This window comes from Nerophis lumbriciformis, linkage group LG27 (assembly GCF_033978685.3).
Source record: "Nerophis lumbriciformis linkage group LG27, RoL_Nlum_v2.1, whole genome shotgun sequence".
Lineage (NCBI taxonomy): Eukaryota > Metazoa > Chordata > Actinopteri > Syngnathiformes > Syngnathidae > Nerophis > Nerophis lumbriciformis.
Genome location: NC_084574.2, coordinates 22232501 through 22255596, shown reverse-complemented (window position 1 = coordinate 22255596; position 23096 = coordinate 22232501). Strand labels below are relative to the sequence as shown.

At 37.6% G+C, this 23096-nt stretch overlaps 2 protein-coding genes across 10 annotated transcripts in view; one reads left to right on the top strand and one right to left on the bottom strand.

Annotated features, from left to right (window-relative positions):
• Positions 1 to 23096, bottom strand: part of tenm3 (teneurin transmembrane protein 3) — an 822859-nt gene that overhangs the window by 671635 nt on the left and 128128 nt on the right. For 7 of the 9 annotated variants that reach the window (XM_061988363.1, XM_061988369.1, XM_061988366.2 and 4 more), the window contains exon 1: positions 7127 to 7568. The exons of the other annotated variants lie outside the window; for them this stretch is intronic. The gene's annotated coding sequence lies outside the window, so the exon portion shown is untranslated. Of the gene's footprint in view, positions 1 to 7126; positions 7569 to 23096 lie in introns of those variants that run through there. 9 annotated transcript variants of the gene reach the window in all.
• LOC133624351 (voltage-gated delayed rectifier potassium channel KCNH4-like) lies at positions 7770 to 11175 on the top strand. Its single transcript, XM_061987842.1, has 3 exons — positions 7770 to 7842; positions 9953 to 10147; positions 10904 to 11175. The coding sequence occupies exons 2-3, from the start codon at positions 9985 to 9987 to the stop codon at positions 11005 to 11007; spliced, it is 267 nt and encodes an 88-aa protein (XP_061843826.1). The 5' UTR covers positions 7770 to 7842; positions 9953 to 9984; the 3' UTR covers positions 11008 to 11175.

Below are 23096 nucleotides of genomic sequence, written 5' to 3'. Positions count from 1 at the left end.
CCCTGATCTAAACAGTATTATCGTATTTACATAACAGCATGTCATTTCTGTCTCCACATGTTTATGTTTTCATCATCTGCTCTCTGTTTCGCGTGCAGAAGAGCGATCGTATTCATGAAATGAGCCTCTATTTTGACTTGGTGGATTATTTAAGAGGTTTTTTTTCATCACTTGCTATTATTGCAGTTTGTGAAATGTAACTGTGGAGGAGCGATTGCAATACAGTCGTTTACGCTGCTGTACTATTTTCATCAGTGTGACTTCTTCTCTCTCTCACACACACAAACACACACACGCACGCATGCACACACACGCCCACACCCACACACACACACTTGTATTTGTTACCTTTTTGAGACCTCCGAAAAATGCCTACCTCTTTAGGAGCACCCTTTCTAGATATATAAAGATTTTCATTTACAACAATAATAATATATACATACTATGCACATATAAAAAAGCTTGTTGTGAAAACTGGGTTGGAATTTCACAAGAAAAAGGTCACAATTTCTCAAGAAAAACTTAGAATTTTGGCAGTATTATAATAAAAGTCATAATTTTACAAGAAAAACTGAACATTTGTGCAATATTATGATAAAAGTTGGAATTTTACTCAATAACAGTCACAATGTTACAATAAAAGCTTAAAATGTTGGCAATTTTATGAAAAGAGTCGTAATTTTACTCGACAAAAGCCACAATTTTATAAGGAAAATTTTAAATGTTGGCAATATTATAATAATAATCTGAATTTTTACATGGCAAAATGATGACAAAAGTCATATTTTACTCAAAAAATGTCACTATTTTAGAAAAACAAAATATTGGCAATATTGTGATAAAAGTCTGAGTTTTATATGACAAATGTCACCAATTTGCATTAAAAAGTCATCATTTTACATAAAAAAGTAATAATTTTACGAGAAAATATTGCAATATTACAGAAACATGAGAAATTGTTCCCAATTTCATAAGAAAAAAATCGACACATTGTGAGAAAAAGACCGCTTTTTTTTGTTTTGTTTGTAATTGTTTTTTAATCTTCAATTTTTACTTCAAGTTATTACAGTATGTCTCTATATACATATTTATTTTAGTTTTTTTTATTAATTTTAGCCCAGTGGTTCTTAACCTTGTTGGAGGTACCGAATCCCACCAGTTTCATATGCGCATTCACCCTTCTTTAGTGAAAAATAAAAAGTTTTTTTTTTCTCAAATTCAAGACAAAGTTATAAGGTTTTTTTTACAGGTGCACAAAATGAACCGTGCATGAACATCATCTTGTTCAAAGAACAAAAACAACACAGTGCATGAAAATTACACACCTGCGAATCAGGTGGAAAATTAGAGGGAACATTGTTTGGGGGTATCCATAATACGGCGATAGGGAGAAGTTTTTGTTTACACGATGAGTCGGGTGTGTCTTGACCTCCGCGGCGGAGGCTCCGCAAAACCCCTGAGGCCGACTCACCGAACCCCTAGGGTTCGATCAAACCCAGGTTAAGAACCACTGTTTTAGCCAAAGGGGGCACATTTAAATTTCTTACACACACTTGTTATTTCATATGTTGGCCAGAGGGGGATCACTTTTAAAACCAACGCACAGTCAATTTGAAAAATCCCTCCTTTTTGGGACCACCCTCATTTTGATATATTTCACCACCAGGGGTGCAAATGAGACATTCTCTATTAGATGCAATGCTTTTCCGTATTGGGACCATGATTTATGTCCTAACTTGTTCACACCTCCTCATATGGACGGTACTTTTCCTTGTTGATGTCTCAAGAAGGGTAGAAAGACAAGAACACACACACACACACACACACACACACACACACACACACACACACACACACACACACACACACACACACACACACACACACACACACATTTAGCAATCCCATCCAGTCCGGTACACTAACATGCAAGCGTGTGCATGTTTGTGCCCACCTCAAAGCTGTAAACTATGAGAAACACTGATTTAAACATGCTAAAAAAAAACATATGTCTGCTGTATTTGTGACCTTATATGAACTGACAACATAGAAAGAAAGAAAATGGCAGATTCTAATTCTTAAGTACAAAACGCTTAATATTTCTCAAATGGACGGCAGTAACTATACGGTAGAAAAATACAATTTAATTACCGTTTCACTGTTATTAGAGTCTTAAAGATGCATTAAGGAAAAGTGGCCCATCAAACGTGTGCATTAGCATGTGTGCTACGGTGCTATCATCCTTCGAGAGGAATGAAGATGTTTTCCAAACAGGACCACCGATGGTTGGATTGCATTGGTACATTTACAGGACACGTGTTAAATGCACTGTCCAAAGTGTGTCCAAAGAGGACAATTGCAGCCCGCAGGTCATTTTTATTGGCCCGGGGCGCAGTCTACAAATGCAATTAAACAAGAAAAAGGCGTTTAACAATAATATAATACACTTTGTCAGCTATATAACAATAACAATAATATAATACACTTTGTCAGCTAAAACAATAACATTAATATAATACACTTTGTCAGCTACAACAATAACATTAATATAATACACGTTTTCAGCTTTATAACAATAACATTAATATAATACATTTTGTCAGCTTTATAACAATAACAATAATATAATGGACTTTGTCAGCTATATAACAATAACAATAATATAATACACTTTGTCAGCTATATAACAATAACAATAATATAGTACACTTTGTCAGCTATATAACAATAACATTAATATAATACACTTTGTCAGCTATATAACAATAACATTAATATAATACACTTTGTCAGCTATATAACAATAACAATAATATAATACACTTTGTTAGCTATAACAATAACATTAATATAAAACACTTTGTCAGCTATAACAATAACATTAATATAATACATGTTTTCAGCTTTATAACAATAACATTAATATAATACATTTTGTCAGCTTTATAACAATAACAATAATATAATATACTTTGTCAGCTATATAACAATAACAATAATATAATACACTTTGTCAGCTATATAACAATAACAATAATATAGTACACTTTGTCAGCTATACAACAATAACATTAATATAATACACTTTGTCAGCTATATAACAATAACAATAATATAATACACTTTGTCAGCTATATAACAATAACATTAATATAATACACTTTGTCAGCTTTATAACAATAACAATAATATAATGCACTTTGTCAGCTATATAACAATAATATTAATATAATACACTTTGTCAGCTTTATAACAATAATATAATACACTTTCTCAGCTATATAACAATAACAATAATATAATACACTTTGTCAGCTATATAACAATAACAATAATATAATACACTTTGTCAGCTATATAACAATAATATAATATACTTTGTCAGCCATATAACAATAACAATAATGTACTTTGTCAGCTATATAACAATAACAATAATATACTTTGTCAGCTATATAACAATAACAATAATGTAATATACGTTGCCAGCTATATAACAATAACAATAATATACTTTGTCAGCTATATAATAATAACAATATAATACACTTTGTCAGCTATATAACCATAACAATAATATAATACTCTTTGTCAGCTACATAACAATAACAATAATATACTTAGTCACCTATATAACAATAACAATAATATATTATCACTTGTCAGCTATATAACAATAACAATAATATAATATACTTTGTCAGCGATATAACAATAACAATAATATAATATACTTTGTCAGCTATATAACAACAACATAATATACTTTGTCAGCTATATAAAACAATAACAATAATATGATATACTTTGTCAGCTATATAAAACAATAACAATAATAAAAACGTGTGTGTGTGTGTGTGTGTGTGTGTGTGTGTGTGTGTGTGTGTGTGTGTGTGTGTGTGTGTGTGTGTGTGTGTGTGTGACTATGCATGCGATACGAGCTGACCTGACTTGTTCTCTTGACTAATCGTTGTCCAAAAGAGACCTCCTTCCATATGTTTTTTAAACAAGATGCCCTCATTAGGGTCACACACAAGCTGGAGCCTATCCCAGCTCGGGCTGCAACTATTGATTATTATAGCAATCAAGTAATATATCGATCGGTCGTTCAATTGACCGCGTAATCGGATAAAAACGCACTTTGTATAGCTAGCCTCCGTTGCGTATTTTAAGCAAAATAGGTTAAATAAACAAAAATGTATTTCTTGTCATAACCGTCATTCTTTTTTCTAACAAATGCGCATCATCAAAATTAAATTGTACTTTTTATATGTGTGCATTAATAAAAATGATCAAAAAACGTCTACACCAGGGGTGTCAAACGTACGGCCTGAGGGCCGGATCAGGCCCGCGAACAGGTTTTATCCGGCCCGCGGGATGAGTTTGCTAAGTATAAAAGTCAACCTGAAATTTTTGAATGAAAGAAACCGCTGTTCTAAATGTGTCCATTGGATGTCGCAATAGCAATTATGTGCATCTTTGTAGATGATGCTACATATGTACAACATAAACCACATGATGTTAGTACATCAGTCGAGGAAAATGCTCTTGTAACTTTATTTTGATGCATTTTTTTATCTTGATACATTGAAACATTAACACCAATGAGTTGACTGATGAACATTATCGCATCATTTATTACGAAAATATAAATAACGACAAATAAAGTATATATTCTATTATCCACAGCAACAACATTAGGATTTGTACATTTTCATAATGTGCTTGTTCTATTTTTAAACAAAGAAAACAATCTGAAGTTGTCTTTATTTTGAAGTTATCGTGCCGTGATTTTACCAGTCCGGCCTACTTGGGAGTAGATTTTTCTCCATGTGGCCCCCCCCATCTAAAATGACTTTGACACCCCTGCTCTACACAGATCATGGCACCCACTCGCACACATTCTCATCTGCGCTCTATCGCGGTGGCCGTGCAGAAACAAGTCTGAGTATTTAAAGTTCCGGGCACTCCTTGCGATCCAGGATTTTTACATTTTTAGTTACATGAAACAATTAATCGAAACAACAGAATATTAATTGAAGCTTTTTATAGTGAAACTGACCGATCTATCGCAGCTGACTTCAGTAGCGAGGCGGAAAACGCCCTGGACTGGTCGCCGGTCCATCACATGTTTAGTTACTGGTAAAAAAAATATATATCTCTACTTGTCTTATTTTTGTACACATCAAAGCAAGGAATTGGTGAAGCAGTCATGTGATCTTACAACGTATGATAAGGCAATCAAAAAACGTAATAATTGTTTATTGTTAGTCACTGATGGTCGAGTGCAAACTTTACCCATAAATAAAACATTGTGGCAGCATTTTTAGTAGTATTAGAATGTTCTATTGTTCTTCAAACATGATACATTTTTGCTCTATTTTGCAAGCCAATAAAAACAAGCTGCATTCTGTAGAATTTGTACAACAAAAGGATAAAACCCTTTTAAGGTAATAATACTGAGAAGTTGATTTTATTCATTTTGGAATATAATCGACAAAATAGCCTGTCAACTTCGTGTAATAGCTGACAAAGCGTATCATTGTGTGAATGTTAGAGATCATTCATACATCGGTTTCACCAAAAATGATTATATCATTTTTATTCCAGCCTATTTTTTGACGCTTTCCACACTTAAAAAAATAAAAATTCCAGTTTCCCCCAAAAATTCCTTTTGATCGTACTACTTCCACATTTCTCGACATCAAATTGTTCATTCCATCCAGGACCATGATGTTGACAAATTCTAAACGGTTCTTACGTTTCCACGACGGCGTTCACATTCAAAATGAACGACTAGTTTCCAAGTCGATTGAAACCATTCCGACGTCAAAATATTTAGGTCACCCGACACATTCAGACTGACAATTTTACACATTCCCCAAATTCACACTTTCCAGAAATAATTCCAGGTATTACGTAACACAAATTCTTACTACTTTCACGTAACTCAAACCATTCTAACACCAAAACGTTAAGCTCATTCAAAACATGCACATTCTATGATTTCCACTTATTCCACTTTCAGTTCAGCATCCACACGCAATTCCAACATAAATTGCCTTAATAAGTTATTATTCATTGTAGTATAAATAATTCAACTTATTTTGTCATAACCCTTTTACACAATTTTTTTTAAATAAATTATAATAAATTATTTTTCTCTTGTTTTTTTTCTTCAGAATGTGCAAAGAGCCAATAAAAAAAGAGCAGCGGGTCACAAACGGCCCTCAGGCCACACTTTGGTCACCCTGACTTAGAGTGAACTGGGATTTGGTCTGTGCCAGCATTTTGCAAATAAATACATGAACTAAACCTCACTTGACTTGACGTGTGTGCGCGCGCATGTGTGTGGTGTGTGTGTGTGTGTGGGTGGGTGGGTGGTTGTGTGTGTGCGCATTCAAGACCAGATATTGACAAACAATATTAAGTGTTCCCTAAAGTCGGTACATGCTATAATACACCAAAAAAGTGTTAATTTATCTTTATTTGTATAATGAGTAAAAAAAAAAAAAAAAGGCCATTAAAAAAATACTTACAATATATTCTTTAATACAAAAAATAATCCGGTATGTAATATATTATAAATAAATACACTAAAATAAACAAATTATATTAGAAAGGAAGTAAATATTTATATATTAATCATTTATATAATACAGTATATAATCGATAAAAAAAGTGTTTAAGAAGAAAAACAAGTGTACTTACTAGTGTATCTAATTGTACTATATTTATATTCGATGCATCATTTTAAATATATTTTACAATTTAAATATATTGAATACTTTAAAAAATACATCAATACAATCAACCGTACTATATGCGCACGTTTAATAACAGAAAGATACAATACACTGACGTCACTTAATTCAACTGAAAATAAGAACATATTTAACTTTACTGTTTTATATTACGTATTTTATGCTATGTATTTTCTTACTTTATGACACCTTTTTCCACACGCATATATTTTTTAACAATATATTTAGTTTCGTTTTCTCTGTGGCGAACAGACATATGACCCCCGCACAACTGTCAGCTGCAGAATGAATTATTTTAGCAGAAAAGAAAAGTTCGCGAGAAGAATTATGTCATAATTATGTCATAATTACGTCTTGTTTACCTGGGATGCTCGTCGTGCGCGTCGTCAATAGCCGATCCCGAGAAAGAAAAAAAGCGACAAAGTTCTTCTTCTTCTTCTTCCACTCGGGTAGATTGTTGTGTTTGAGTCTACTTTTTAATTGTGAGAAGAAGAAGACAATATAAAAACACGTGTTCGGTGTTTTCAAAAAGAAGTAGATTGCAGCTCCGCCTGACGTGACCTTCGTGGATTAATCACGTCCAACAACAGCGCACTGTCGGCATCATCATCAATGATGAAGATAAAGTGGACAATAATAACAAAAAAAACAAAAAAAAGTGGTCTAAAGGTCAAAAAAGGTTTCTTTGCGCGCGCCCGCGGAAATAAACCCAATTTCTTATTTCCCTTCTTTCTCGTCTTCGTCGCGTTCGTGTGCGCGCGGGAGACGCCGCGATGTCATCTCCTCCTCCGCCACCGCGATGATGACACGCCACGCGAGGCAGAAGCGGACTGCCGGGGATCCCCTGCTGCGTCCAATCCCGACGTCTCAGCCAGGCCGCAGCGGCGCGTTTTTTTTAGCACGGGTGGGGGTGGGGGGGGACCACGGCGTGTGTGCGCGCACGTGCGTGCGTGCGTGCGTGTGCATGAATGAAAGATGGCGGTGGGTTGGGTCAGCGGTGAGGTGGAGACACGGCGTCGTGGTTAATGGCATGTTTCTTCTCCTTCCTCTTCTTCTTGGTTTCTCCACGCGTGACAAGGTACAACGTTGACCCCCTTACACATTATTGCTGCACTTGTTATCAAAGCTATGTTCATGACTTTTAACATGTAGAAATGCTCATGTCGAAAATGTGGGTCAAATTATGAGCATACTTGCCAACCTTGAGACCTCCGATTTCGGGAGGTGGGGGGCGTGGTCGGGGGCGTGGTTGGGGGCGTGGTTAAGAGGGGAGGAGTATATTTACAGCTACAAATCACCAAGTCAAGTATTTCATCTACCTTATTTCCTTGAATTGCCGCCGGGTATATATTATCCGCATGCTTCGTTTTACCGCCGGGTCAAACTCTTTTTGCAGAATAATTAGCATATGCCTCGTTTTACCGCCGGGTCAAACTCGTCACGTCACGAGTGACACTTCACCTTTCAAGGCATCATTTTCCAAAATGGAGGAGGCTAATTTCCATCCATCCATCCACCTTCTTCCGCTTATCCGAGGTCGGGTCGCGGGGGCAGCAGCCTAAGCAGGGAATCCCAGACTTCCCTCTCCCCAGCCACTTCGTCCAGCTCCTCCCGGGCGATCCCAAGGCGTTCCCAGGCCAGCCGGGAGACATAGTCTTCCCAACGTGTCCTGGGTCTTCCCCGTGGCCTCCTACCGGTCGGACGTGCCCTAAACACCTCCCTAGGGAGGCGTTCGGGTGGCATCCTGACCAGATGCCCGAACCACCTCATCTGGCTCCTCTCCATGTGGAGGAGCAGCGGCTTTACTTTGAGCTCCCCCCGGATGGAGAGCCTCGCCCCGGCGGAGGAAACTCATTTCGGCAGCTTGTACCCGGGATCTTGTCCTTTCGGTCATAAACCAAAGCTCATGACCATAGGTGAGGATGGGAACGTAGATCGACCGGTAAATTGAGAGCTTTGCCTTCCGGCTCAGCTCCTTCTTCACCACAACGGATCGATCCGTTGTGGTGGAGGCTAATTTCAATCATTTAAAATCGCATAAAGGGAAGATGATAAAGAGCTATTCAGTAGGATTTAAGGTCCAAGCTATTGAATATGCTAAAAATATCAGCAAGCAGCTATGTTTTATTATTATACCGGTAGCTGCGTGTGTAAAATATGAGTAATTAAATGACTCCCGCCTCATGGTGGTAGAGGGCGCTCGTGATCCCAGGGAGCATTTTTGCGACTACTCGGCTGAAGAAGAAGTGACAACAAGCAGCAACAGTTAGCAGCGATCGTTCATTTTTTTCCTCTCGCCTGGACTTTTAACATGGAGGATTACATATCTAAAATAAAACAGTTTTCTAAACTGGACTTTCAATCGAAGGAGGAGGTAATAATTAAAGGAAGATCTCCATCGAGACAGAGAGACTTTTAAAACTGAAGAAAGATCAGGAAGACTTCTATAAACAAGTTATCGATGCTTTTATTCAGAAGGAGCGGCGCATGGACTTCATTTATAAGTAAAGGTAAGACCATAATAACGTTTTTTTTTTTTTTATTAAATGTGCTTCTCATGATGGTATCCTTACATCACACTCAAATTTATAAGCGCATGCCTAAATTTACCGCATGCCTTTGGTAAGCGCCGGAGTGAGACGAGGTTTTAAATTAATTACCGCCCCTGCGCTAATTCAAGGAAATACGGTACATATATATATATATATATATATATATATATATATATATACATCCTGAAAAAATGCAAACAAAACTGTGTTTGATAATTGATACTTCAAACTTGCATAAATAAATCTTAAGGAATATAACATAACTTGGCTTCTGAGAGCTTCAAAATGTAATGAATAAAATGCTAAAGTTGTTGATAAACAAGCAATTATTTTAATAATTAAATATGATCATTTTAAATGAATTGTTATGATCATTTAAAATTAATTATTTCAAATATGTTTATTTTAATGTATAATTCTATGGCTGGATGTAATAAGGAGTCAGAAAAAATACAAATAAAAATACATTTAATTTGGATGTTTTTAGCAAAATATAGTAAAAATGTATTTAGTTTAAAAAAAAAATAATAATAATTATATTTATTTTTAGGTAAGATAAACATAATAATACAATTTATCTCTAGTCTGGATGATTTAGTTCTTGTCACCCTGTTGTCCTCCCGTCTCTTCCCCAAGGAAGGCTCTATGAGCTGGGCAAACGTCTGGAGATGCCCTACATCAACAACACGGTCGGCGGCCTGTCGGTGCGCAGCTCGTACATCGCCGCCCTCTACTTCACCCTCAGCAGCCTGACCAGTGTCGGCTTTGGCAACGTGTGCGCCAACACGGACGCCGAGAAGATCTTCTCCATCTGCACCATGCTCATCGCCGGTATGCCGGACGCCTCATATGGAATAACATGATTGGGCAGGCACGCTGTTTATATCGTGGGAAAGCGGACGTGAAAAAATTCTGTCCTCACTCAGGTCCGCATGGAGCTGGAGGGGGCGTGGCCTCCAGCTCCGGCTGAAAATGGGGAGATTTTCGGGAGAATATTTGTCCCGGGAGGTTTTCGGGAGAGGCGCTGAATTTCGGGAGTCTCCCGGAAAATTCGGGTGGGTTGGCAAGTATGATTATGAGGTACGCGTCAGAATATGTGTGTTAAATATTATTATATTAGTAAAGAACAGGGCTGTTGTGGTTACAAGGTAGGGCAATATGACTGAAAACTGTATCAAGATATAGTTTTTTATCCATCCATCCATCCAGTTTCTACCGCTTGTCCCTTTCGGGGTCGCGGGCATACTTGCCAACCCTTGCCAACGAATTTCTCCCGATTTCCAGCCGGACTTAAGGCACGCCCCCTCCAGGTCCGTGCGGACCTGATTGAGGACACAGCCTGTCGTCACGTCCGCTTTTCCTTCATATAAACAGCGTGCCGGCCCAGTCACGTTATAACATCTACACTGTAAAAAAAAATTCTGTAAAAAACAGTCATCTACTGGCAGCTACGGCTGCCAAACGGATTGTTTATTTACAGATAATGTCTTCAATTCTACAGTTTTATAAACTATTTAAAAAAAATAGAAAAATTACAGTATAAATTTAGAGTAAATTAACCATAAAAATTGAATTTTTTTTTTACAGTGTACGGCTTTTGGAAAGTGCACAACTGCACACAGAACAAGAAGGAGACAAAGCAGAGGAACGAAGAAGAGGCAGTCATGGCGACGACGAGTGACAGAGAATAGAACGAGGATGGACAATTCAACCCTAAACTCACTCCTTTCCTGCAAATTAAATTTCACAGATGCTGCCCATACCTATGCTCCTTCAAAGGCTGTGCTACTGGCTGCAAAGCATTGCACTTTCAAATACAACAATGAGTAGAGGAGTGTTATGTGTGTGTAAATGTGTAAATAAATGAACACTGAAATTCAAGTATTTCTTTTATTTATATATATTTATATAAATATATATATATATTTATATAAATATATATATATATTTATATATAAATATATATATATATATATTTATATAAATATATATATATATATATTTATATATATATATATATATTAGGGCTGTAACTAACGAATAATTTGATAATCAATTGATCTGTCGATTATTACTTCCATTAGTCGATTAATAATCGGATAAAAGAGACAAACTACTGTACATTTCTATCCTTTCCAGTATTTTATTGAAAAAAAACAGTATACTGGCACCATACTTATTTTGATTATTGTTTCTCAGCTGTTTTTACATGTTGCAGTTTATAAATAAAGGTTTATAAAAATTAAAAAAAATTGCCTCTGCGCATGCGCATAGCATAGATCCAACGAATCGATGACTAAATTAATCGCCAACTATTTTTATAATTGATTTTAATCGATTAGTTGTTGCAGCCCTAATATATATATATATATATATATATATATATATATATATATACATATATATATATATATATATATATATATATATATATATATATATATAGCTAGAATTCACTGAAAGTCAAGTATTTATTTTATTTATATATATATATATATATCAGTGACGTGCAGTCACTAGAGGCAGGTGAGGCGTGGCCTCACCTGCCATCATGGAAAGAAAAAAAATGTAAAAAGAAAAAAATTAATTAAATTGTTATATGTATCCAGTGATTATACTATAGAGTTATTTTCCATTTAACTTCACCAGTATTAGATTATTTTTATTCAAAATCGCTGAATTTTCACATTTGCCGCTCAAATACTGAGAAGAGACGGTGCGGTGATCAGCAGCCAGTTGAGGCACGTCACTCAGTGCCGCAACATGGATTCCGGACTCGGCTAACTGCTGGCCTGCTGTGCAGTGAGACTGTATTGCTATATGAACTATATTATACATTTCCATAGTTTAGTTAGCTGAGGTATATAATGTACAGTGTATTTTCTCAACAACTGTATGTGTGTAACGTATTTCTTGTGCTGAGCGATCATAAAACGGCTGCAAAAGACGCACTGGCTGAGGCTCCAGTAGCCCCGCCTCCTGCACCCCCGCCGTAGAATTGTTATATCAACTAAAGCCCACACTTAAACTTTCCACGTGCAAGATTTAATCTATTTAAAAAAGTTATTTCATAAGAAGCCAAAAAGTGCAAAAACAATAATGTTTGTGTTGGAGGAGTTGTGAATGACTGTAGGGCCACAACATTAGGTACACCTGCAGACTGCAGGTGTATCTAATTCACAACTCCTCCAACACGAACATTAATGTTTTTGCACTTTTTGGCTTCTTATTAAATAACTTTTGTAACCTATTTTCATGGGCTTTCCTCTTTGTGATATTAATTTACTGTTATGCGCTGTTATACAGTATATGCCTTGAGCTCTTATTTTGAAGGCGCCAAGAGCGGAAGTAATGACATGTTGTAGTGGAGGGGAGGTTTTTGAAAGAAGGTAAATAAAGTGGTCCTCGTGTAAACTGGAGCCTCCGTGTTTGTTATTTTGTAGTTTCATACAGTATAGGCGACATTTATAAACCCTCGGTTACACTTTTTTAAATAGATTCAATCTTGCACGTGGAAAGTTTAAATGAGGGCTTTAGTTGTGGACTTCATTTATAAGTAAAGGTAAGACCATAATGTATTTTTTTAATTAAATGTGCTTTTTTGTGTGCTACAGTTTGTATGTGTAAAGTTAAGTTAAAGTACCAATGATTGTCACACACACACTAGGTGTGGTTAAATTTGTCGTCTGCATTTGACCCATCCCCTTGTTCACCCCCTGGGAGGTGAGGGGAGCAGTGGGCAGCAGCGGCGCCGCGCCCGGGAATCATTTTTGGTGATTTAACCCCCAATTCCAAGCCTTGATGCTGAGTGCCAAGCAGGGAAGAATGCTGGTATGAGCTTTCACACATAACCCGTTAACTGCTGCCAATCAAATGGTGAATAAGATACTCTTTAGGGTTCATATGTTTGTAAATCTGACTGTGATGAAGTCAGTGCCTCACCAGCCATGAACCTCACCGCACGTCACTGATATATATATATATATATATATATATATATATATATATATATATATATATATAAATAAGAAATACATGAATTTCAGTGAATTCTAGCTATAAATATACTCCTCCCCCCTTAACCCCGGCCCCGCCCACCTCAATCTCCCGAATTCGGAGGTCTCAAGGTCGCAAGTATGGTCGCGGGGGGTGCTGGAGCCTATCTCAGCTGCATTCGGGCGGAAGGCGGGGTACACCCTGGACAAGTCACCACCTCATCGCAGGGCCAACACAGATAGACAATTGGTCGATATTAGGGTTGTATTATATTGTATTTTAGGCCTCTTCTACACTAAGGCTATGTCTACACTAAGTCGTTCAACCCCTTAAACAAATAATTATTCTGGTGTCACTTCCTCTCCGAACTCAGTTTGTAAACGATCAATGAGTCCATACAGAACTAAGAGCCGGAGATTCAAGAAATCATCGTCATGTCGTGTCATTGCTGGGTTTACGAGCAGAGGAGCATGTTCGGCAGCGCACAATCACGGAGTACTTACAAGCAGACACCGTGTGTAGACAGAAAAGGAAGAACGGTCGTATTTTGTCTTAAAAACTAACGATAAAGGTGAAGTTATAACACTGAAACACCCTCAGGAAGAGATGCTTTAAGACATGGCTAGCTAGCTAGCGGCTAACGTCTGTCCGCAGTCTGTAGTGTTTTAGCTACTTCTAAATCACTAATCCTTGCCTCCATGGCGACAAATAAAGTACATTTCTTACAAGTATCATCCCTGCAGGACGAGGAATAGCTAAACATGCTTCACTACACACCGTAGCTCACCGGCGTCACAATGTAAACAAACGCCATAGGTGGATCTCCACCTGACATCCACTGTAATGATACCAACAGGAGCGTATCTAGTCGATACTACTATGACTACGTCGATATTTGTTGGCGTCACATCTGCTTTCGTTTTTAAAAAATGTATATTATGTTTATAAACTCAGGAAATATGTCCCTGGACACATGAGGACTTTGAATATGACCAATGTATGATCCTGGAACTACTTTGGCTCCTCCTGAACGCTTTGCGGGCGAACCTTTTCACAACAATGGGCCACATAGCGATAGCATAGACTAGAGCCTATGTATCAAAGTCAAGGAATGATCTATGGCCCCCGGGATGATATTTGACTAGTATTAGAACCGGCCCGCAGGCCACAGCCGCCTGCTGCTATTTAGCACGCACCAATACTCCATCAGTGTTGGTGCTAGGATTTTTCCACACGGGGTCCCAGGGACCCCATCTAGTCATAAAAATGGGGTCCCACAGTAAATTTTTGGGGTGCCATTTTTTTGTAAGCGTTTTGAAAACAAATGATAAATGTATGCATTATCCTGTTATATCTCACATTCTATAGTGTTTTGGAAAAAGGTTGTCATTCATTAAAAAAATAAAAAATAAAACAAATTTGTATGCATATGTAAATGTATTCAGTTATAAACATTCATTCACTTTCTTCTTTCCTTCACGGATCTAAACTTTACCGCTGCTTGTATTTTTTTCTATATTTTTATTGTAATATTTTCAGAATGTGTTTGTTCTATTTTTGGCCAAAGTAAGACAAAGAAAACAATCTGAAGTTGTCTTTATGTTTTAGTTTTAATGCCATGATTTTGATAGTCCGGCCCTCGTGTGCACAGATTTTCCTCCATGCGGCCCCTGAGCTAAAATGACTTAGACATGCAGTTGACAATCACAATTGAATGATATTTAACCGTATTAATATCATGGAAAACAAGTCTAACCTACCCCTAAAAGTGGACGATCCTGCTTCCTGGCTGCTGGCAGTGTGCACAATTTGCTTTTGGCATGATGACGACTGGCGAGTGCAATGTTGACAACTTTTCATCACAACTTTATCTTAAGAATGCTTCCTTCATTCAGCAGGTGTCATAATGAACAAGACAGCCATTCATTTTCCCTCAGCGACCGACAGTGGCAAAAGTGGCGCACTGCATGAGAAATCAGCGAGAGCAGCCAGAAGAAGAAGAAGAGACTTTCTAATCCAATAAGCTCCTGGGAACGTGGGGCGTGGTCATCCCTGCTCTGCGCTACTCGCAGCCCGGTCAAAACATACACTTTGCTCATCATTAATTTATGGTAACACAATAATTTTTGTTTATTAATCACATGCGTTAACGCATTAACATTGACAGCCCTATATATATATATATATATATATATATATATATATATATATATATATATATATATATATATATATATATATATATATCCATCCATTTTCTACCGCTTGTCCCTTTTGGGAATATATATATATATATATACATATATATATATATATATATATATATATATATATATATATACAAACCCCGTTTCCATATGAGTTGGGAAATTGTGTAAGATGCAAATATAAACGGAATACAATGATTTGCAAATCATTTTCAACCCATATTCAATTGAATATGCTACAAAGACAACATATTTGATGTTCAAACTGATAAACTTTTTTTTTTTTGCAAATAATCATTAACTTTAGAATTTGATGCCAGCAACACGTGACAAAGAAGTTGGGAAAGGTGGCAATAAATACTGATAAAGTTGAGGAATGCTCATCAAACACTTATTTGGAACATCCTACAGGTGAACAGGCTAATTGGGAACAGGTGGGTGCCATGATTGGGTATAAAAACAGCTTCCCAGAAAATGCTCAGTCTTTCACAAAAAAGGATGGGGCGAGGTACACCCCTTTGTCCACAACTGCGTGAGCAAATAGTCAAACAGTTTAAGAACAACGTTTCTCAAAGTGCAATTGCAAGAAATTCAGGGATTTCAACATCTACGGTCCATAATATCATCAAAAGGTTCAGAGAATCTGGAGAAATCACTCCACGTAAGCGGCATGGCCGGAAACCAACATTGAATGACCGTGACCTTCGATCCCTCAGACGGCACTGTATCAAAAACCGACATCAATCTCTAAAGGATATCACCACATGGGCTCAGGAACACTTCAGAAAACTGCTGTCACTAAATACAGTTCGTCACTACATCTGTAAGTGCAAGTTAAAGCTCTACTATGCAAAGTGAAAGCCATTTATCAACAACATCCAGAAACGCCGCCGGCTTCTCTGGGCCCGAGGTCATCTAAGATGGACTCATGCAAAGTGGAAAAGTGTTCTGTGGTCTGACAAGTCCACATTTCAAATTGTTTTTGGAAATATTCGACATCGTGTCATCCGGACCAAAGGGGAAGCGAACCATCCAGACTGTTATCGACGCAAAGTTGAAAAGCCAGCATCTGTGATGGTATGGGGGTGTATTAGTGCCCAAGGTATGGGTAACTTACACATCTGTGAAGGCACCATTATTGCTGAAAGGTACATACAGGTTTTGGAACAACATATGCTGCCATCTAAGCGCCGTCTTTTTCATGGACGCCCCTGCTTATTTCAGCAAGACAATGCCAAGCCACATTCAGCACGTGTTACAACAGCATGGCTTTGTAAAAAAAGAGTGCGGGTACTTTCCTGGCCCGCCGGCAGTCCAGACCTGTCTCCCATCGAAAAGTGTGGCGCATTATGAAGCGTAAAAAATGACAGCGGGGACTCCGGACTGTTGAACGACTGAAGCTCTACATAAAACAAGAATGGAAAAGAATTCCACTTTCAAAGCTTCAAAAATTAGTTTCCTCAGTTCCCAATCGTTTATTGAGTGTTGTTAAAAGAAAAGGTGATGTAGCACAGTGGTGAACATGCCCTTTCCCAACTACTTTGGCACGTGTTGCAGCCATGAAATTCTAAGATAATTATTATTTGCAAAAAAAAAAAAAAAGTTTATGAGTTTGAATATCAAATATCTTGTCTTTGTAGTGCATTCAGTTGAATATGGGTTGAAAAGGATTTGCAAATCATTGTATTCCGTTTATATTTACATCTAACACAATTTCCCAACTCAAATGGAAATGGGGTTTGTATATAAATAAATAAATAAATAAATATAAATATATATATATATATATATATATATATATATACTGTATACGTATATGTGTCTATATATGTATACAGTATATGCATACACAAATATATGCATATGTATACATATATACACACACACATATTTTTGTTGATATCAATTACTTGTTCATCGCGACATACTGTATATTGATATTGTGTTATCGGCCCAGCCCCATGTGTTTAATCACAAAAGGTTATCGCATTAATCATGTACTGTATTTCCCAGACCATAGAGCGCACCGGATTATAAGGCGCACTGCCGATGAATGGTCTATTTTCGATCTTTTTTCATATATAAGGCACACCGGATTATAGGGCGCATTAAAGGAGTTTTATTTTTTTTCTAAATTGACAACACTTCCTTGTGGTCTACATATCATGTAATGGTGGTTATTTGGTCTTTGGTCAAAATGTACTTTTACTTGAGTCATATTGCCATCATATTGCAGTCTACATGTATCTCTTATGTGTGACTGCCATCTACTGGTCACACTTATCATTACACCATGTACCAAATAAAATAGCTTTGAGGTCGGTAAGCACAACCACAATTATTCTGTACATTAGGCGCACCGGGTTATAAGGCGCACTGTTGATTTTTGAGAAAATGAAAGGATTTTAAGTGCGCCTTGTAGTTCGAAAAATACGGTATACTTTTGATGATAATGGGGAATGGAGGGACCCTCAAATTGATAAACTTAAACCATAAAAACTAATCTCATGAAGTCTGTAATTGGAAATGATACTTCAGATGAAAGAAAATATCTGTAAAATAAATAGTTAGCTATACTTTAAAATTATTCTACAAAATGTGTGAAAACTTAGGCCAACTTGCGCAGTATTCACATAGTGATAGTTATATTTATTTGCTCATATTAATTGCAATGTTGGTATTTTTTTTGCATTTTCAACTTTCAACATTTCCACTCACTTGAGTATTTATGAGCGTAAAAAGGCTCAGCTGTCGTCAATGTCTGTGATTGCTGACCAGCCTATAAGAAGCAGTGTTGGTTAGCTTGCATTTGGGCTGGTATTGCATTGTGGCATTGGCTTGGAGAAGTAAGTGCATCTCTAATGAGATCAACCACAAACACGATTCATTCACGGTCCAATCTGTCATCCAGTGTTTGGACCTATCTCTCCTGTCTCTTACTTATGCCATTTTGTCCTCTGCTTCGGGAATTCCTAAGCGCTTAAAAGTCCTCTTCCCTGCTCTTAGGAGCTCTATTAAGAGCTCAGATTCTAAGATCTACTCTTGACTTTTCGGGGAAATTCTAAGAAAACGTCATGATTCTAAAAAACAATTCTTAGAATTTGGCCACTGGGAGGAACTTTTTGCACTAAAAATCTTTAGGAATACGGCCCCAGATGTTTTGTTTGGATTTTACTAGGTTAATTGACATTTTCTACACCAACTAATGGTGGGGATGCATGTAACTCAAATTTTAGCTTGCATTTCAAAGCATAACAATCAGACAGTTCTTATCTCAAAACACTCTCAAGTTGAGGTAAAATACTAAGATTCACCATAGCAACTGGGAACAGAAAATGTTGCCTTTTTTACCTAGATGGAAGTGAAAGTGTGTGTTTATGGTGAATATGAACACTTTATATATACATATATATATATATATATATATATATATATATATATATATATATATATATATATATATATATATATATAAAAGTAATAAAAGTAAAAAAAAAAAATATATATATATATATATATATATATATATATATATATATATATATGTCTTAATAAGGTTATCCAAAAAATAGTGCTCGATACCGTAGTAGAGCGCAATATATGTATGTGTGGGAAAAAAAATCACAAGACTATTTCATCTCTACAGGCCTGTTTCATGAGGGGGGGTTCCCTCAATCATCAGGAGATTTTAATGGGAGCATTCACATACCATGGATTATATAGGGCACAGAGTGGGTGGGTACAGGCTGGTGTAGGGGCGTGGTGATTGGCTCATGTGTTACCTATGAGGTGTTTCCGTCTGTGGCGGCATGCTGTTACAATTTCGCTGTGCTTGTTGAGGGATGACAGGTCTGGACGGTAAATAATAAACAGTTTTTCTTTCAAGCATAGGTTGCATCTTTTATTACCACTATTGTAAGGTGTGCTGGATGCAAGAATTTGCCATGTTATTGAATATTCAACATTATTGTCTTTGAGGTCCCAAATGTGTTTGCTGAGTTCTGTGGTATTCCGCAGGTTTTGGTTCCTGAAAGAAGCCTTGTGATTGTTCCATCTGGTTTTGAACTCTCCTTCAGTTAATCCTACATATGTGTCGGATGTGTTAATGTCCTTGCGTGTTACCTTAGATTGGTAGACAACTGATGTTTGTAAGCACCCCCCGTTGAGAGGGCAATCAGGTTTCTTTCGACAGTTGCAACCTTTGTTGGTTTTGGAGTCGCTCTGTCCGGGGGCCGACGGCTCATTTGCAATTGTTTTGTTGTGGTTTGAGATGATTTGTCGTATATTGTTCATACAGCTGTACTCAATTTAATGTTGTTCTTGTTGAATACTTTTCTTAGGGTGTTGTCTTTGGGAAAGTGTTTGTCAATCAGATTGAGGAATTTGTGTCCAATGTTAGTTGAGACGTTTTTGCTGTATGGGGGGTTGTATTGGTCGTAACTCAACCAATGGAGAAATACAGCAGCAGTAATCAAATGGTTCAACAACATCCAAGACAAACAACAGCACAACTTTATCTCCTTTGATATCGAAGAATTTTACCCTTCCATCACGCAAGACCTACTGACTCAAGCACTAGACTTCGCCTCAGACTACGACTCAATCACAGGCAACGAAAGAAACATTATCATCCACGCAAAAAACTCCATTCTCATCCACAACAGTACACCATGGCAAAAAAAGAACAATGCAACATTTGACGTCACTATGGGAAGTTTTGACGGAGCAGAAACGTGTGAACTCGTTGGGAGTTTCCTCCTCTCCCAGCTCGCCAGCCTCAATCTGAACCTTGGTATTTACCGTGATGACGGACTGGCAGTGTGTCGCGCCTCGCCAAGGAGCAGCGAGAATACCAAGAAGGGCATATGCCAAATTTTCAAAGAGAACGGCCTACGGATCACGATTGAAGCCAACAAGCAAACCGTCAACTTCCTTGACGTCACTTTCAACCTGAGAAATAACAGCTACCAACACAACACAACACTCCAATACGTGCACCATGACAGCAACCACCCACCCACCACCACGAAAAGAATACCTACCGGAATTAATAAAAGGCTATCGATGCTGTCATCTAGCAAAGCTGAATTTGACCAAGCAACCCCCCCGTACCAAAAAGCCCTTGATGAAAGCGGATACAATTTCACCCTGACCTATGAACCCACGCCAGGAAACCAACCGAAAAAGAACAGAAAACGAAACGACATCATCTGGTACAACCCCCCATACAGCAAAAACGTCTCAACTAACATTGGACACAAATTCCTCAATCTGATTGACAAACACTTTCCCAAAGACAACACCCTAAGAAAAGTATTCAACAAGAACAACATTAAATTGAGCTACAGCTGTATGAACAATATACGACAAATCATCTCAAACCACAACAAAACAATTGCAAATGAGCCGTCGGCCCCCGGACAGAGCGACTCCAAAACCAACAAAGGTTGCAACTGTCGAAAGAAACCTGATTGCCCTCTCAACGGGGGGTGCTTACAAACATCAGTTGTCTACCAATCTAAGGTAACACGCAAGGACAATAACACATCCGACACATATGTAGGATTAACTGAAGGAGAGTTCAAAACCAGATGGAACAATCACAAGGCTTCTTTCAGGAACCAAAACCTGCGGAATACCACAGAACTCAGCAAACACATTTGGGACCTCAAAGACAATAATGTTGAATATTCAATAACATGGCAAATTCTTGCATCCAGCACACCTTACAATAGTGGTAATAAAAGATGCAACCTATGCTTGAAAGAAAAACTGTTTATTATTTACCGTCCAGACCTGTCATCCCTCAACAAGCGCAGCGAAATTGTAACAGCATGCCGCCACAGACGGAAACACTTCCTAGGTAACACATGAGCCAATCACCACGCCCCTACACCAGCCTGTACCCACCCACTCTGTGCCCTATATAATCCATGGTATGTGAATGCTCCCATTAAAATCTCCTGATGATTGAGGGAACCCCCCCTCATGAAACAGGCCTGTAGAGATGAAATAGTCTTGTGATTTTTTTTCCCACACATACATATATATATATATATATATATATATATATATATATATATATATATATATATATATGTATATGTGTGTATATATATGTATATATATATATATATATATATACAAACCCTGTTTCCATTTGAGTTGGGAAATTGTGTTAGATATAAATATAAACGGAATACAATGATTTGCAAATCCTTTTCAACCCATATTCAATTGAATGCACTACAAAGACAAGATATTTGATGTTCAAACTCATAAACTTTATTTTTTTTTTGCAAATAATAATTAACTTTTAACAACACTCAATAAACGATTGGGAACTAAGGAAACTAATTGTTGAAGCTTTGAAAGTGGAATTCTTTCCCATTCTTGTTTTATGTAGAGCTTCAGTCGTTCAACAGTCCGGGGTCTCCGCTGTCGTATTTTACGCTTCATAATGCGCCACACATTTTCGATGGGAGACAGGTCTGGACTGCAGGCAGGCCAGGAAAGTACCCGCACTCTTTTTTTACGAAGCCACGCTGTTGTAACACGTGCTGAATGTGGCTTGGCATGGTCTTGCTGAAATAAGCAGGGGCGTCCATGAAAAAGACGGCGCTTAGATGGCAGCATATGTTGTTCCAAAACCTGTATGGTACCTTGCAGCATTAATGGTGCCTTCACAGATGTGTAAGTTACCCATGCCTTGGGCACTAACGCACCCCCATACCATCACAGATGCTGGCTTTTGAACTTTGCGTCGATAACAGTCTGGATGGTTTGCTTCCCCTTTGGTCCGGATGACACGATGTGGAATATTTCCAAAAACAATTTGAAATGTGGACTCGTCAGACCACAGAACACTTTTTCACTTTGCATGAGTCCATCTTAGATGATCTCGGGCCCAGAGAAGCCGGCGGCGTTTCTGGATGTTGTTGATAAATGGCTTTCGCTTTGCATAGTAGAGCTTTAACTTGCACCTACAGATGTAGCGACAAACTGTATTTAGTGACAGCGGTTTTCTGAAATGTTCCTGAGCCCATGTGGTGATATCCTTTACACGCTGATGTCGCTTTTTGATACAGTGCCGTCTGAGGGATCGAAGGTCACGGTCATTCAATGTTGGTTTCCGGCCATGCCGCTTACGTGGAGTGATTTCTCCAGATTCTCTGAACCTTTTGATGATATTATGGACTGTAGATGTTGAAATCCCTAAATTTCTTGCAATTGCACTTTGAGAAACGTTGTTCTTAAACTGTTTGACTATTTGCTCATGCAGTTGTGGACAAAGGGGTGTACCTCGCCCCATCCTTTCTTGTGAAAGACTGAGCATTTTTTGGGAAGCTGTTTTTATACCCAATCATGGCACCCACCTGTTCCCAATTAGCCTGTTCACCTGTGGGATGTTCCAAATAAGTGTTTGATGAGCATTCCTCAACTTTATCAGTATTTATTGCCACCTTTCCCAACTTCTTTGTCACGTGTTGCTGGCATCAAATTCTAAAGTTAAAAAAATATGTTTGTCAGTTTGAACATCAAATATTTTGTCTTTGTAGCATATTCAACTGAATATG

Excerpts from the sequence above, each read along its gene's own strand:
- LOC133624351 (XM_061987842.1), top strand. The coding sequence starts at position 9,985 with ATGCCCTACATCAACAACACGGTCGGCGGCCTGTCGGTGCGCAGCTCG. Across the intron at positions 10,148-10,903 it reads CTGCACCATGCTCATCGCCG|TGTACGGCTTTTGGAAAGTG; the intron begins GTATGCCGGACG and ends TTTTTTTTACAG.